This window comes from Hirundo rustica, chromosome 13 (assembly GCF_015227805.2).
Source record: "Hirundo rustica isolate bHirRus1 chromosome 13, bHirRus1.pri.v3, whole genome shotgun sequence".
NCBI lineage: Eukaryota > Metazoa > Chordata > Aves > Passeriformes > Hirundinidae > Hirundo > Hirundo rustica.
The window spans coordinates 706,654-721,617 of record NC_053462.1 but is presented as its reverse complement, the minus strand read 5'-3'; the positions used below and the strand labels follow the sequence as shown (position 1 = coordinate 721,617).

Here is a 14,964-nt window from a genome sequence, read left to right as displayed (position 1 = left end):
CTCTCCACAACATACAAAATTACTGCAATTCTACTCTCAAATTTAATGGCTGTATTGACAGCTACAGCCTATACACGACAACCCCAGGTGAAGCATCATCCTTTGGCAGGATCCCTAGGATTGCCAGAGCTTAATCATCTTGCACCTTTACAGGAAGAAGGTGAAAGAATCCCCTAATCCTGCTCCATGTCAGCTCTGCTAATACGCTCAGTGCCACAGAAGCCAATGCCTTCAGGAGCGCATTAAATCAGCACAGCGAACAGGGTCACAGTTGGCCTCTCCCACACGCTCTCCAGGGAAGGAGGCAAGTGTAGCAGACTACCTTGTTTTAGAATTGCTCACGCTATTAAACGCAGCCATGCTAGAGAAGGGAGGGTCAAAGGTATGTGCCTCACGGAGCAGAAAGACCATAACAAACCACAACTCTATAGATGCCAGTAAAATTCACTCTGCAACCACAAATTGTCCCAAACAAAAATACAGCTCTCTGTACAAACGAGTTCTACCAACTGCAGACGGCTACCACAAAGTAAGCAGGAGGAAACGTTTGTGGTGAGTATACAGAACGGTTCTGGGGATCCCTTCTGAGGGCAAAGCCACTGCCCTGCTGTCACATGCCACATCACAGGCACGTGTGGTGCTCTGACACTGCACCTTCTCCAGCTGCCTTCTGCACGAGTGCACAGCGACCACGGCTCTGAATCAACTGAAAGCTTAGATCATGGAACACTTTGCAATATACATGTTCAGCAGCATTTCTAAGTGCCAATCCTCACTGACAGCAACCACAGAACCAATGAATTTCAAAAGGGACAGTATTTCAGTGGCAATTCACTTGTGTACAAGTTATTCCAAAATCTAAGCAGTTTGTGATCTGCACCTTCATCTGCACTAATTCATTAGTTCAACCCAAGCCCATAGAATTATCTTGAAATTATTATGGAATCTTTACTTCTTAAATTTTTTATTCCTCCAAGACAGAAAATAACATTCTGAGGAAAAAAAAAATCCTGAAAGCTTAAGCAACTGCTGCTTTCAAACAGGCATATGCAAGAGGCCAATAACTTCAATGTTTGTGGAATAATTCAAGTTACCTTGGTGTTTTACTTCCATATCTCTCTGTCCAGGTACACACATCTCTCACTCCTCAAAACATCACTACCTGATAAGAAGCCAAAACATCTGCAACCAAAGTAGCAAAGGCATAGAATATCACTTCAAATGGCCACAAACATGAATGCAAATGTAGCATTAGAATTCTTACATTTCCTGTGGTCAAATTTTTGCAGCCAGTTGTCCTTCAAATTACTTAATCTATGCAAAATGTCCCAACTGCCAATTCCCATACATGAAATTGCACATAACCCTGGGAAAAACAGGTTTATCAGATTCTCTTATCAGTTGCCACAACCTCATTCTCTCCATACCAAGCAAAAGGCAGGAGGCTACTTGTCCAGCGGAACAGAACTACACAGACTTAAAACATTAATTTGGAGCATAAAAGAAAAAAAAAAAAGCACTTTTCTGATAAAACACAGTTACTGTTCATCACTGTGAAGTAGTATTTTACTCTCCACATCATTATAATGCAGCATGTAATCTCACCACTCAAGGAAATTCAATGAAAAAAAACAAACTCAATGCTTTTGTCTGCGCCCAAACTAAAAATCCACCAAATGTGACTGAATTGCTGCTCAAACACAACTCAGCACTACAGGATTGCATTAACAGCATAGCAAGTTGGTTGTTCTGGAGCAGCATGTAGTCTCTGAAAATGTACACTATCGTGGAGGGCCAACCTAAGGGAGCTAAGGAACACTGCTTTGCCAATGTTAACAGCAACAAATAAAGTTAAACATTCTCCACACTCAAACTGAGCAAAGCACACAGCACTGCTAAAGGCTAAGTGACTTGCTTATTGGGAACATGGCTGTAGACCTGAGACTATGTCCAGGTTTTTATTACAGCACCTCACAGCAGCAGGATCAGGCTGTCCTGCTCCTCACACAAAACCCCCTGTGTGCCTGGACCCTCAGCTTGCCAGCTCTCAGAGGCTGGCTGTTTGGGAGCCCTCAGACACCAGGGGCTCTCCTTTAGGCACACATTACACACGCACTCAGGCTGGCAGTGCTTTACCTGAGAGCAGCTACACACATGGGCTGAAGAGAAAGGTACTTTACCAATCTGATTCTGCAATACTCTCCTTACTGCCAGCACAGAATCTGATGTGTCCAAATTCCCTCAGGAAGCCTGGTTACTTGAAACTAATTATCAAGTCATTGTAACCATCGAGAGTTATTAATTGCCTACTTATGCAATTACACAGGCCAGTTATCATCAACAAGAGTGTCACAAAGCCAGAGTAACAAGAAATGGCTTCTGGTATGGCTAGAACAGAAGAACTGGTTATAACTAAGTTGTGACAAAAGCCTCTCTCACCAATTTCACTCCAGAAAGTTTCCTTGCAGACCTGCTCTCACCTTTATCACTTACACAGTTACTCCACAGTATACAAAGTCTGATATCACCTCTGTCATCACCCAAAAGATCCAGGCTTCCTTCCCCTTCTTCCTCAAACTTGGGAAGGAATTTACATCTTTCAGGTGTCCAACTCAGCATCCCCTTCTATCTCTGCCCCTTCCCCTCTCTGAAAGCAACCTTCCGCTTTTCCACCTTTTCCCTTTGCAAACTTGCTGTACTCCAGACACACCTGCAGGCAGAAGAATTTTTCATTCTCACCCCTGGCTGAGAGAGGTCCTGCTGCTCCTTACACCAGAGAGCATTCCAGCCACCACTCCCCAGGCCCTGAAGCTCTCCCCTCACAGTAACATGTACACAGCTGCCCTGGTGCTGCTCAGCCACAAGCCTTCAGATTAGACCCATTTGGATGGAACTTTGTCCCTCACATGCAACATTTCAGTACCATGGAGTTCAACGAGTGTTTACCATTAATAAGTTAAATACCACAACTCTTACCACAGTTATTTCCTATTTCAAAAATTCAAGGAAGCCTGTGGTATCTTGAACACCACTGCTCAGGAACACTTTTTTTCTAATGCCACTATACAAGTTCTAACAGAGCTTATGTTTCTGCCTTCCTGAATACACACTGAAAACCTACTGTAAGATATCCAAAAGCATTGAATTTTGCTCCAAGGGGGCAAAAGACGATGAAGTCTGAGAGAAAGAGAATAGAGTTCATATTAAATCTTCAGAAATCATGTATTAGGCGCTCTACAGTACTTAGTACACCAAGATGTCTTGTAAGCAAGAGATAATGAAAAAAAATCCCCACATGTAAGGTCATTATTTTCATACCATGCTGAGAGATTACAGCTGGATGCAAGACAAACAGTAACTGGTATGCTTGATTCCACCAGAGAGCAACTGAGAACTCTTCTGATCATATTAGCTTCAAGTGTACTGCGTACAAGCAGACTGACTGAAGATCTAAATGCTAAATAGCATCTTCTTACAACAGACAGTCATTTCATTTTTCAGTTGTCTTCTAGGAGCTGGTGAAAGGTCATTTTTGCTTCTCCTACATAGCTTGTAGCTGAAGAAACACAGTAGAACACATACTAAATCATCAACTGTCATGTCTCTTAAGAACAGAATATTACCATTTAAAGGAAAAAAAACCCCTAATCCTGGAGCCAGGAATTCAGGCATTTACAACCTTTCAAAACTACATAAAACCTGACAGTACTAAACAGCAGTCCACACTGAGGCATAACTAAAATAGTAATAACTTCTGTTAATCAACTTCTACAAACATTTGTTTCTATCAAGAAATTTCACCTCCTTTTTGTCTTTCCTAATAATACTATTTAGAGAACTGTCTCCATCTCTGCATCTTGCAGCCTCCAGGAAAGAGCGGGATTTTTCAAGTAAACCAACTCCTGGTGGTTAAGCCTGGACCAGCTGTGACTGTAACAAGGCAGGCAGTGGGGGCCTGGTGCCACCCCAGGCCCTGCACCCAGGAGAGGTCAGTCCCAAGTGCCACCCAGGGCTCTGCCAGCACTGCTGGATCCGGCCGCTCCCACTCAGCGCTGTGCCCCTGCTGACACAGGGCAGCTGTCCTTGCAGCTAAACCAGACTGGCAAATAGTCCAGGTCAACAAGAACTCGGTAAGAACTTCTACATGCCAGCCAGGTCCTTAATGCAGCCAACTCAATTTCAGCCACCTCTCAAGGCACATAGCCTCTGCTGGTCTGCAAGAAACAGCACTATTACAGAGTGATCAGGACAACATCACACTTTGTTCTTACTAACAATAGCAATTTTCAATACATGTTAAGGATATCAACAAGGCATCAATACACAAAACCTCCTGAACTGCTCACAGAAGGATGTTGAGTAAAAAGAATGCAGTTCTTTCTACAAAACTTTTTAATTATCCAAGTGCACAGAAAGTTCTTTCAAGGACCACAACAATCCCAGTCCTGAGGTAAATATGTCATGAACTCACACAAGCAACCCACTGGAAATGAGCACAATTTACTGTACACTGAGACCTCAACATATGCCAGCATTTCTATTTGAAACCCACCACTGTGGCTTTCTAGGATATTTTAGGAGCACTTCACACCTTGCAGGGAGGACAGAACCATCTTTTAAGTCCTGAAGTACTGGTACCAGCCTTTCAGACATCACACAACCAGACTATGGTGTCAGAAAGGTCTTGTCTTCCAGACACAAAAGATTCCTCCCATTCCTTTTTGCGATATTATTTTTCCAGTTACAGTTTTGACATAAAAATAGAAATTATAACCCTCACTACTCTTTGAGTAATTTTTTTGTTAGCTTAATTTTGGTTTGCTAAATACTAAACCTGGTCAATTTCTATTGCATGTTATGTTTGATAATAGTCGCATGAGTGCCATTTTTAAAGCCATCAAGTATATCTAACCCTAGCTAAAAAGTATATATTATCAAGATAAAGTTGTGTATGCTTTTATACAGTCCTGGTATCCATATGCTGCAAGACAAAGGTCACAGCCCCACTACAGAATGTATAATAATGTACAAAAAAAAAAAAAAAAAATCCATGGCTGGAACTGAATGCATCATTCATTATGTGGTTAGCTCTGTGTACAAATAAATAACCTTTTAAAAAGGTTACCAGCTGCCTAGGCATTAACTAGGAGTGAGTTCAATATGAAAATCCTATGTCTTTGAAGAACTGTCCCAGGTTACAATACACTCACTCTCTGTATATACTCAACTTGCCAAAAGCTTCACAGGTAATATCTTTTCATCCATTCTGGTTTTAAGGGAAAATAAAGTCTTCTCCCATCAACTGCAGTTATCTGTAGGCAGCAACCTTTTCAAGTCTTTCGTAGCAGCTTTAACTCAGATTTAGCAGCAGGGTATTTTTCAGTGGAAGCAGAAGATGCTTTTTTCCAACAGAGAAGCAGGAGTTTACTGAGTCAGCCACACCACCTGAACTGAATTGCTAAAGTATGAAGGAATCACTGCACATCACAGCCCCATATCTGTTTAGAGCAAACCTGCTCCCACTCGGAATTTGCACAAACCCCCATTCTACCTGCAAGGGTCACCTGAGGATACAGAGTTTCAACAGGAATTTTTCATACGGGTGGGGAGATGCTAATATCCAATTTCTCTTTGAGGAGATGACATAAATACAAAATATTCTACAGCAATCCAAACTAGTCCCTTTCCTTGAAATAACATGGAAAAGAATTCAGTGTAGAATAATTCTAACACACCCTTTGCAATACTGTGACCTAAGTCTGATAAGGTACCAAAGGGAAACCAGAGATTGTATTGAAGGACACTTACCTGAAGTCATAATCAATAAACACACACTCCTCTAAGTAAGGCCATAGGCTTGATACTATTTCAAAACACATAAGGAACAGGACAAAGTTTATTAACTTGATCAACTGGAATAGTGCTGTTAACTAAAAGGAAAACCTGAGAAAAACAGAAATAAAACCCTAAATGGAGGCACTGCTGTTGGCATTACAAAATGGGAATGTGAAGGTACACAGCCTGAACAAGTCCAATAACTGTCTAAGACAGCTCTCAGGAATAAGCAGCAATGTTTCAGTCAGGAGTGACTCCACCCTGAAGTGCCTCTTTTAAACTAATCTGATTAACCATGTAAGCTCTAATACCGGTCACTACCCGAAATAGTGAAGGACAGACTTGAACAAAGTTTGGCTGCCACTCTATAAACAGAAGAGCTACCAAGTAAAATCTATCTTGCTTTAACTTCAAGCAGTGTTCAGTGTCAGAGGTACAGTATCCCTGAGATGCTATAGCCAATACTGAACTTTGGTAGTTCTACAAACTTGTACTACAGAGACAATCAGCAAATAATCTCAGTGAGAAATGCCAGTGACAGACTTCTCAAACTGTGAATTTTAGTCTAGAAAACTTGTGGAGACCTACACAGTTCCTAAGCATATTATGCTCCCTTATCTCTCCAGAGGAATATTTCCTCTTCCCTCTAGGCTGGAGAGAAATAAAGATTTGTTGGGAATATCAGAGCCAACTTAGTTATCAGATCTCTTTTTAGCTACTGAAAGCTTCCTTCCCTACCAGATATTTCTCCATCCCATAACCTCAGCATCTCTACACACTGCTAGAGAGCTGTCATTGGATGTACGCTAGCAGAACCACAGAGAAAAGAAGAGGTGAATGAGCTGTGCTTACTCTTCCCCCTTAACAGGATTCTTGAGCATCCAGACACAACCCATTGGATCCTTTGCTGAGTAAAGGAAATACTCTAGCTGGATCAGTATTGTAGGAGTTAAACTTTGCTAGAAGAAGCAAACAGCTAAAATTGCATATTTGCTCTGCAAATCCAGAATGCTAAGACAGCAGGTTCTAATGCAGAGTCTCCCCAAAGAACCATATTGGCCAACAACTTTATAGCCTTACCAGTCTTTGCATGCTACTATTGCTATTTGAAGTTCTAGTTCCCCCAGTACCTGCAGAGCCACTGAAGCACAGTAAACAGGACTTAGGCTCTTCTAGTTTACAGTATCCACAAAACCCCAAAATATTTGGAGACAATCAGGACTTAGGGCCAAGAGACTCCATTCAGTGGGAAGGGGGGAAAAAAAAAAAATCACTTTTGTGACACTTAAGCGTTCTGAAATGTGTGTCAAAGAACTAGGACAGAAGCACAGAGATGAGCTTTCCCTTCTTGGCTCTATCACCTGCTGTCCATTTGTTTCAAGGGAGCCACCTTGATATCTCAGGTTGCCCTATCCCATTTATTTTTAAGAGCTGGGGAAAACAGCCACCTGCCTCGAAGAGCAAAAAACTAGTCAACATTGGAAAGCACCAAGCTGCTCGCAGACAACTGTAAACAGAACTTCCAAGAAACTCAGACACAGCCTTTCATCAAAGCAGAAGTCTCAGCTGAAGTCTCAGCTCTGAGGTTTCAAACAGCACTTTTCCTGTTCTTTGGCAAGTTCATACGCCCTAAGTCTAACGGCACGTGAAAGATCTCCTGACCTTTGGGGCAAGTGACTGTAACAGCAGATTGCAGACACTGTTTCCTTATTAACACAAGTATGACAACAGTGACCTAAGTGGTTTCTTGCTTGCTCAGACACACCTCAACCAGAAGCCTACAGCTAAGGGGGTGTATTACTTTGCAGTAAGAACTACTATCAAGAGAAGTCTCAGAAGTAGATAAACACCACAGCACAAATCCCAGGCAAAACAGCTTCAGGTCTTACTGCTGGCTTACCTGATAGCTGTGACTTGACAAAGAAATAACCCATCAAATTCAACTGGCAACTAAGGGGGCACAATCATCAGACCTTTCATTTTATTGTTTAGAGCGAGACTTATGAAATAGATCATATTGTGTGGAAACAAAAAGCCAAATTTCTCTGCAATGGAACACTCGCTACTGATTAAAATATATTTATAGGAAGTCACAGAATCCATCATTTGATGGGTCGTGTCTGGAAACAAGACCACCAATACATCTTATTTATTTACCACAAAACCCCAAAATCTTATGTGTTACAAGTATCCAGTAAAACAAAGACTCATCCCATGGCCACAGAAGTGACTTCTCATAACAGTTAACTGTGAAGTCTGAATGATCCACTTAACAATTCACCTTCAATTTAATAAAGTTACTTTAAGGCACGAGAGAATCTAGTCATGATTATTATCAGAATTATCTGGTTTGCATACAAGGATTTTCTTCCTTCAGTACTGAAATATTCACACTTAAATGAATGTTTTGACCACCGTGGTGTTTGAAACTTTCATACAAAGAGCAAAAAAAGTAGTAAAAATTATCTTCCTTAAACACAGACATGATATTTTCACCCGAAGTTTTTCAATACGTCACTGTGCAGTTGAATCTTGATAAGGCATTTAAATTCACTTATAGCTGCAACCAACCCAACCAAAATGAACCTCCAGCACTTTCCTGTAGATGACTCACAGATGCCAATATATTCAGATCCTTCGGAAGTCTAGGCCCTAAACTTCTGAAGAACCAGAGGATCGTTACCATATCACGCCACAGTGTACGTTTTAGTCAGCTTCTCTTCCGCTCATTTAAAAAATATTTAGCCAAACGAATTTAAGGGGGAAAAAAAACCACCCACAGAAAGAACCTTCAAAGCCCTCGGCAGGCAGCAGACCCTCAGTTGGGGCACGGCTGCTCGTAGCCCCTGACAAGTTTAAACGCACCGTTACGATAAAACGGCGCCTCGGCAGCGGAGCGGGGGCTCTGGGTCACCCTCCGCCACGGTGACACCGCCAAGTTTCCCGTCGCCGCGGCCCCTCGGGGGAGGCCGGGCCCGCCCAGGCCGCGGCCGTGTGGCGCACTCGGTAAAGCGCCCGCCCGCCGCCCGCTCCGGGCTCCGCGCGCACCGCCACCGGGCCGGGCCCCTCCGCTGCCCCCGCCACCGCCCCGGGGTTCTGTGCCTGCTGCCCCGGCCTCGGCCGCCCTTTGTTCCGGCCCCGAAGCGGCGGCCCCGGCCCGCGTCTCTCCCCCGTGCCCGGGTCCCCCGGAGGAGAACCCGGGAGGAGCCCCAGCCGCGCGGGCGGAGAGGCCGGGGCCGCCCGGCCTCTCGAACTTTTGTTAAGGCGGCAGCGGGGAGGGCGCCCGGAGCCCCGGGGGAGCGGCCCCCCCGTGCTGAGTCACCCCGGCGGGGCTGCGCCCCCTCCCCGCGCCCCGCGGACAATGGCGAGGGCGGGCCGGAGCCGGCCCTTCCCGCCCCGCGCGGCCCCCGCACCGTGATGTTGCAGTGGATGGTGAGCGGCGGCGGCGGCTGCGGGCTGGAGCCCGGCGGCGGCGGCAGGAGCACGAACTGGCAGTGGAGCTCGTCCAGCTTCCAGGAGACGATGCGGAAGCGCTCGTGGTCCTTGTCGAAGATGGACTCGAGGAACTTCAGCTCGGCCTTGAGCCCTGACACCGACATCCTGGCCTCATCTCCGGGCCCGGGCCTGCGCTGCCGCCGCCTCCCTCCGACTCGGCCGGCCCGACCCTGGCCCCGGCCGCGCCTGCGGGGCGGAAGATGGCGGGGCCGGGGCAGCCCCAGCCGACGGGGCACGGCGGAGCTCCCTTTGTACCGGCCTCCTGCGCCCGCTCGCTCGCTTAAAAGGGCAACAGCCCGGTCCGCTCCCCTTCCCTTCCTCCCCGGCGGGCCGGGCCAGCCGCGCCAACCGCCCCGCCCTCGCCCTGCCCTCCTCCCGATAGCCCGGCCCCGCGCCCGGGACGCGCGCACCGGGGCCGGCCCGCGCCCCGCTCCTCCCCCGCTGGGCACGGCCGGCCCGACCCGCGGCACCCGCTGGCGCTGCCCGGCCGCCCCTGCCCTGCCCTGCCCGGCCGCTGCCTCCTGCAGCCCGGCTCGCAGCCCTCCGGTGCCCGCTGCCGACCCGCACAAACCGCTCACCCGTGCTGCTCCTCCTCGCCCACCGCTCAGCCCTGAGGAAGGGCACGCGGTATCGCTTCCGCACCGCACTTCTGTTTTGCTGAGAAAAATCTGCGGCTTTGGGTTAGCACTCGTCGTCTCAAACTCCTGTCAGTCCTTCAGTACTCCCCGGGGGTCAGTCGACTTAAGCCAGGAAATCCTGTCCTGACATTTCTGGCGGATCCATACGCATAAAATCTGGTGTCAGTCACTGCAGGCTGGAAATCAGCAACGCGGAGGCCAAGGAAAAAAATGTTACTACTCCATTTAAGCTCCTTTGTAATTGTTTGTACAATATTTTGTCCCCAGAAAAAGCATCACGACGCATGAAAGCATTGGTAGTGAAGTGAACACATGCTACATTCAGAGATCAGGAGGTGCTGCCCCTTCCTGACGCTGGAAATACCATCTCTGCACCTTTATTTGTCCCTTCCCGTCTTGGTTTTGCAAATAGATAGTTGACAGTTCTTTGGGAACGTGGAGCAGCTCTCACATGACATCAAGTGTATACCAGCACCGTGTCCTTCATGTTTCCCAACCAGCTACTAATTAATGCAGTACACACATAAACCTGGAACGGGGAATTGCCTTTTTTTTTTTAACTGATATTTTACATAAATCTTTAATTCCAGACAAACTGGCAGCACTTCACAAACCACAAGCTGAATCTTGTCAAGTGGTGAGAACTCTAATCTTGATCCAGAAAAACAGTAACGCACATGCGCAACTCCAAGCATATGGAAGTCTTACAGATTTGTGCGCTTGGAATTCCTATCCTTCCAGCAAAGAGAGCTGCAAAGAACATGCTTTGCTACAAAAGAATTCAGGAAGGATTGACGCTGGTTAAATACTCTGAATGAAAGATACCAGAAACTCCACGGGATTTTTTAGTAGTCATTTGAAAGACCTGGTTCCACAGTGTGTGCAGCTCAGCTCTCCTAAAGAGGCTGAACTATTGCTTAGGCTGTACAGCCTGCAAAGGGAGGCCAGAGTGGATATAACTGTTGTGTGCCAATGCATCAACAGGCAGGGCAAAGAACTCTGAGAGATAAAGGAAGGTTTAAGTGTAAGTGCAAACTAGCTACAAATAAGCAGCAGTAAATGACTATACCTATTAGAAAAGGAGGACCTGGAAACCTCCCTATGGGAACCCCAGAGACAAAACCAAACAAAGCAGACTTTGTCAGGTGCTGCATGGTGTGATGCATGAAACAGTAGAGGAATGAATTTGGTGACTCAGCCCAATTTCCCTCGTACGATAGGGCTTTGGCCTGGAACGCCTCACTGCAGCAGTTAGGTGAGTAGGCTTAGCAAGTTCAAACTGCACCTTCTGTCATACCCTACCAGAGCTGCCTCTGTCACTACCTCTGCTCTTCCATCCTCCTTATCTTCTCATCTACCTTCCCTCTCCTCTGCCTCTCCACTGATGGTGACACCACCCTTTTTTTGGCAGCTCACAGCTGAGATGTGTGGATGTGCTGCCTGGGAGGACACCTCGCCTGCAGTTGCTGGTGGAAGGCATGGGAAGCTCTCTCGGGCACCCCCTAATCCAAATGCCACACCATCTGCTGAGCACCTGGCAGGCCAAACAAATTGTTTAATTGGCCAAGTGTGTTCTGCAAACCTGCTCTAGAACTTTCCCCAGCTCCTTCAGTCTGTCTTTTTGTTGCAGGCTTCAAGAATGAACATTCAGCTGCACAGCCGCCACTCCTCTGAATTCTCCTGCCCTTCTCAGTATTTAGTAGGCATTGTGCAAGTTGTGAATCAGTTTCTCTGATAAGACCTGGAGAACACATTGGGTCTGTCTCCTTTTCTGGAATTCAGAGGGTGCTTCAGAGCTGTAAAGAGCCATTTGACATGTCTGACTCATTCCTGTTTCTTTCTTGAGGACTTGCCATGGGACATTGACATGAATCCCACGTTGGTCATAAGATGATTCAGGAAAGCCCAGAGTTTCGCAAAGACCAAAATTATTGTACACAGGGCAGGACCTGACATCTCCGTTTACTAAAGATAATGAATCTTGGGACAGCCTCTCAGGAGCACTCAGTCAGATTCCAGTAGTTACAGTTGCTCTTAAGTTCCTTGATCTACATTGCCTGTAAGCACCATTTTTTCTAACTTGAAAAGCACATCTTCAACATCATGATTACCTCCCTCTGTCATACAGCTAGATTACCTCTCCCAGGGGCTGAACTTTGGCCAAATCCCTGTTTTGAAGATAACATACCCTCATAACCTTCTTTGTTGCTTTTTTTCTCCTTTCTATTAAAATATAGGAAATTTTGTAAGAGTCTTTTGTAAGAGTCTCAGAAAAAAACCCAGCAGATTCCTCATTGCATTCTTGGGTAGAACAAGGAGACAGTTTAGACCAAAATTGTCTTTCCCCTTAGCATTTACTGCCAGCCCTGTTTCCAACAGATCAGATAGGCATGTCTCTGGCAAGACAGAAGGCCAGCAGCAAGGGGCGAAGGGAACTGAAGGAAAGATGAGCTCAGGATGAGCCATTAAGAAGGAAATTAGGTAAAATATGGGATGAATGGGCTTTTATGAAAGCAATTGTTGTCTGGGGCTTAAAGAAAGGATATTCCAGAGAACAGATGAATTTCAGTTTGTATTAGTCCTTTTCTTCTTGTGAATGTCTTTTCCAGGTCTGCTGTAGTTCCAGCTTTACCCCTGAATGAAGCTCCTCTAGATTCAGTTGAGTGTGCCTAGCAGAGGACTGATTTGTTTCTCTGAGTGTCGTTCATAGTTTTGTTTTTTTGACTTCACTTCTCCCATTTACAGCCCGGCACTTAAAAAGGGCCTTTCTGTTTAATTCTGATGTCACTTTCCCAAAAGAAATGCCAGGCACCAAAAAGGAACTGCCATTTCAGAAATAGTGAAGGCCTAGATCTTTTGTAACCCTGAACCCCAGCAGGCAGAGAAAGTAAAGGATAAAGTTACTGAGTTGGGAGGAAGTGTAAATTGATTTTACTGATGGATGATGCCATTTGATAATAGCTGATCCCCAGGTAGATTCCTGAACTTTTTCACAGACAGCAGTAGAACCTGAGACTAGAAAAGCCAAATAATACCTGACACCATAAAGAGAAGGAAGAGAGGGACCCTACCCGAAACCATGGACAAAGGCAGAAAGAGTCAAGAGGATCCTGCTTTGCCAAGACACAAGTCAAGCTGTCCTGCTTGCCAAAGCCAGGCTTCCACATCATTCTGAGCTCACAGCACCAGTGTCATTGCTTCAATAATTAAGTCACCTAAAAAGCACATATATCAGTGCATGAAAGCTGATGAAATGGCTGGTTTCAAGAGGCATCATGTGCAGTGGGTGAGGCATTGATTAGTCCCTCAGATACCAGTTTCACTTTTAAAGGCTTTAACAGCTAAGGAATGGCATTACAAAACCAATCTATCCTAAAGCAGCTCGGGACAGAGAGGGATACTGTTGCTCAGATGTTCAGTAAGAGGTGTCAAGGAGAAGTCTGCAGGCACTCATGTACCATGGCCATGAATTTAACATCAAAAAAACCCGAGTTGCATGATTTTACCCAGGATGGTCAGAGTAGTTTTCAACCCCAGCTCTTCTGAGTCCATCCCTGTGGCTGTCAGCAATTAAGTCAATTAGGTCCCTTCTTTGAAATGCTTTGGCTCATCCACTGAAGAGTGTTTGTTATCCTGTAGAGGAAACCTGTTGGTGGAGATTGTATTACTGTTTGTGGATTTGTAGCTCTGTCTGTACTTACATCTATGGCTGAACAGTGATTATTTCTGAACTATCAAAAGCTGGATAGTGTCTGCTGCAAAGCAAGGTCAATATGTTTTTGTCCTATATGTAAGTTGTGGGAGCTATTTATTAGAAGAAAGGTGCCCCAGGAAAGCCAAGCCATGCTAATCACAGTCTTGCAATACTGCAGATGGGGATTAAAATCCACTCTACAAACACATCAGAAACCAAACTCCTTGTGCGTATATGAGGGAACACATCTAGTTCTCTCCTTAATGGCTCATACAGCTTCCTGAAAACAGATGAAACTAACATCTCTGAAAGCAGTAAGGAGCCATGCAGCCATATCTGAGGCATTCCATGCTAGAAAGAAAAGGAAAATGTGATATCATTTTTCCAAACCCGGCTGGGTGAGGGAAGAGGTAGCTGCATGGAACTGTTCAGAGTAGAGGAACACACCTTCCCTGCACTCCCTAGGACTTGCACCCTTTCCTTGGGATCCACAAGCTCATAAGCCTTACAGGGCTCAGCAAGCTTATCTTCCCTTGCCATTACAGGTGCTTAAAAGGGATGTTCAAGAGCAGAGGTCAGATGCCAGGCTCAATCCTGCTAAATACATTTCTGCCTGGAGTGGGAGGCAGGGGAATGGGCAGACCCCCAGCTCAAGTGCTCCCAGGGCTGAGATGCAATTAGCCACAGCTGAATACTCAGCCCCTCCACCCCCCTTTTGATTTCCTATTTTGATAGGCAGTGCAATAGTTAACTTTGTCTATGTTTAAAATACCAGCACAGGGCATCAGTCGGCAGACACTGGGGTGAACTGGGCAGGTCAGTGTTATTGTTTCAGATTCTGCAACCACATCACTTAGCATGGAAAAAACCAGATCACATGCATTTCAGCAACCCTACCAGCAGCCAACCATGGCTTCTCATTTACTTTTATCTCTTTTTGTTGATAAGTTTAGATTTTGGAGAACAGAGTGGTGCCTGGGACAGTACTGTCCCTGTCCAAACCCTCCCCAGACTCAAGTGCTGCACAAACACTGATCTTACCAGTGTCACACCAAAGCAGACCCAGGATGCAGCCACATTTGATTTGTGGGGAAGGTCAGACTGGGGAGCTAAACCTGTGGTTTCCAATCATTTTCTGATTTGGAAATCACAAGTGTCCTCAGGCTACAAGATATACCAAGCCTCAATATGAGATTTTTTTACATAAACTGCGTCTCCTAAATTTTAAATATCAAATGCACAAAATTGAGTTTGGTAGCTACAACACTATTAAAAAAAAACAACCAACCAACCAAACAACCA

General features: G+C 45.6%; 1 protein-coding gene across 2 annotated transcripts in view; it reads right to left on the bottom strand.

Annotated features, from left to right (window-relative positions):
• The window catches only part of UBE2Q2 (ubiquitin conjugating enzyme E2 Q2), a 46,378-nt gene extending 36,748 nt beyond the window's left edge, over positions 1-9,630 (bottom strand). Inside the window, exon 1 of one of the 2 annotated variants that reach the window (XM_040077216.2) lies at positions 9,249-9,630. In XM_040077216.2, coding sequence (XP_039933150.1) covers positions 9,249-9,434 — 186 coding nt within the window. In that variant the 5' untranslated portion in view covers positions 9,435-9,630. The remainder of the gene's footprint in view (positions 1-9,248) is intronic. The other variant, XM_040077218.2, reaches the window with a different exon arrangement.
• Positions 9,631-14,964: the final 5,334 nt, after the last annotated feature.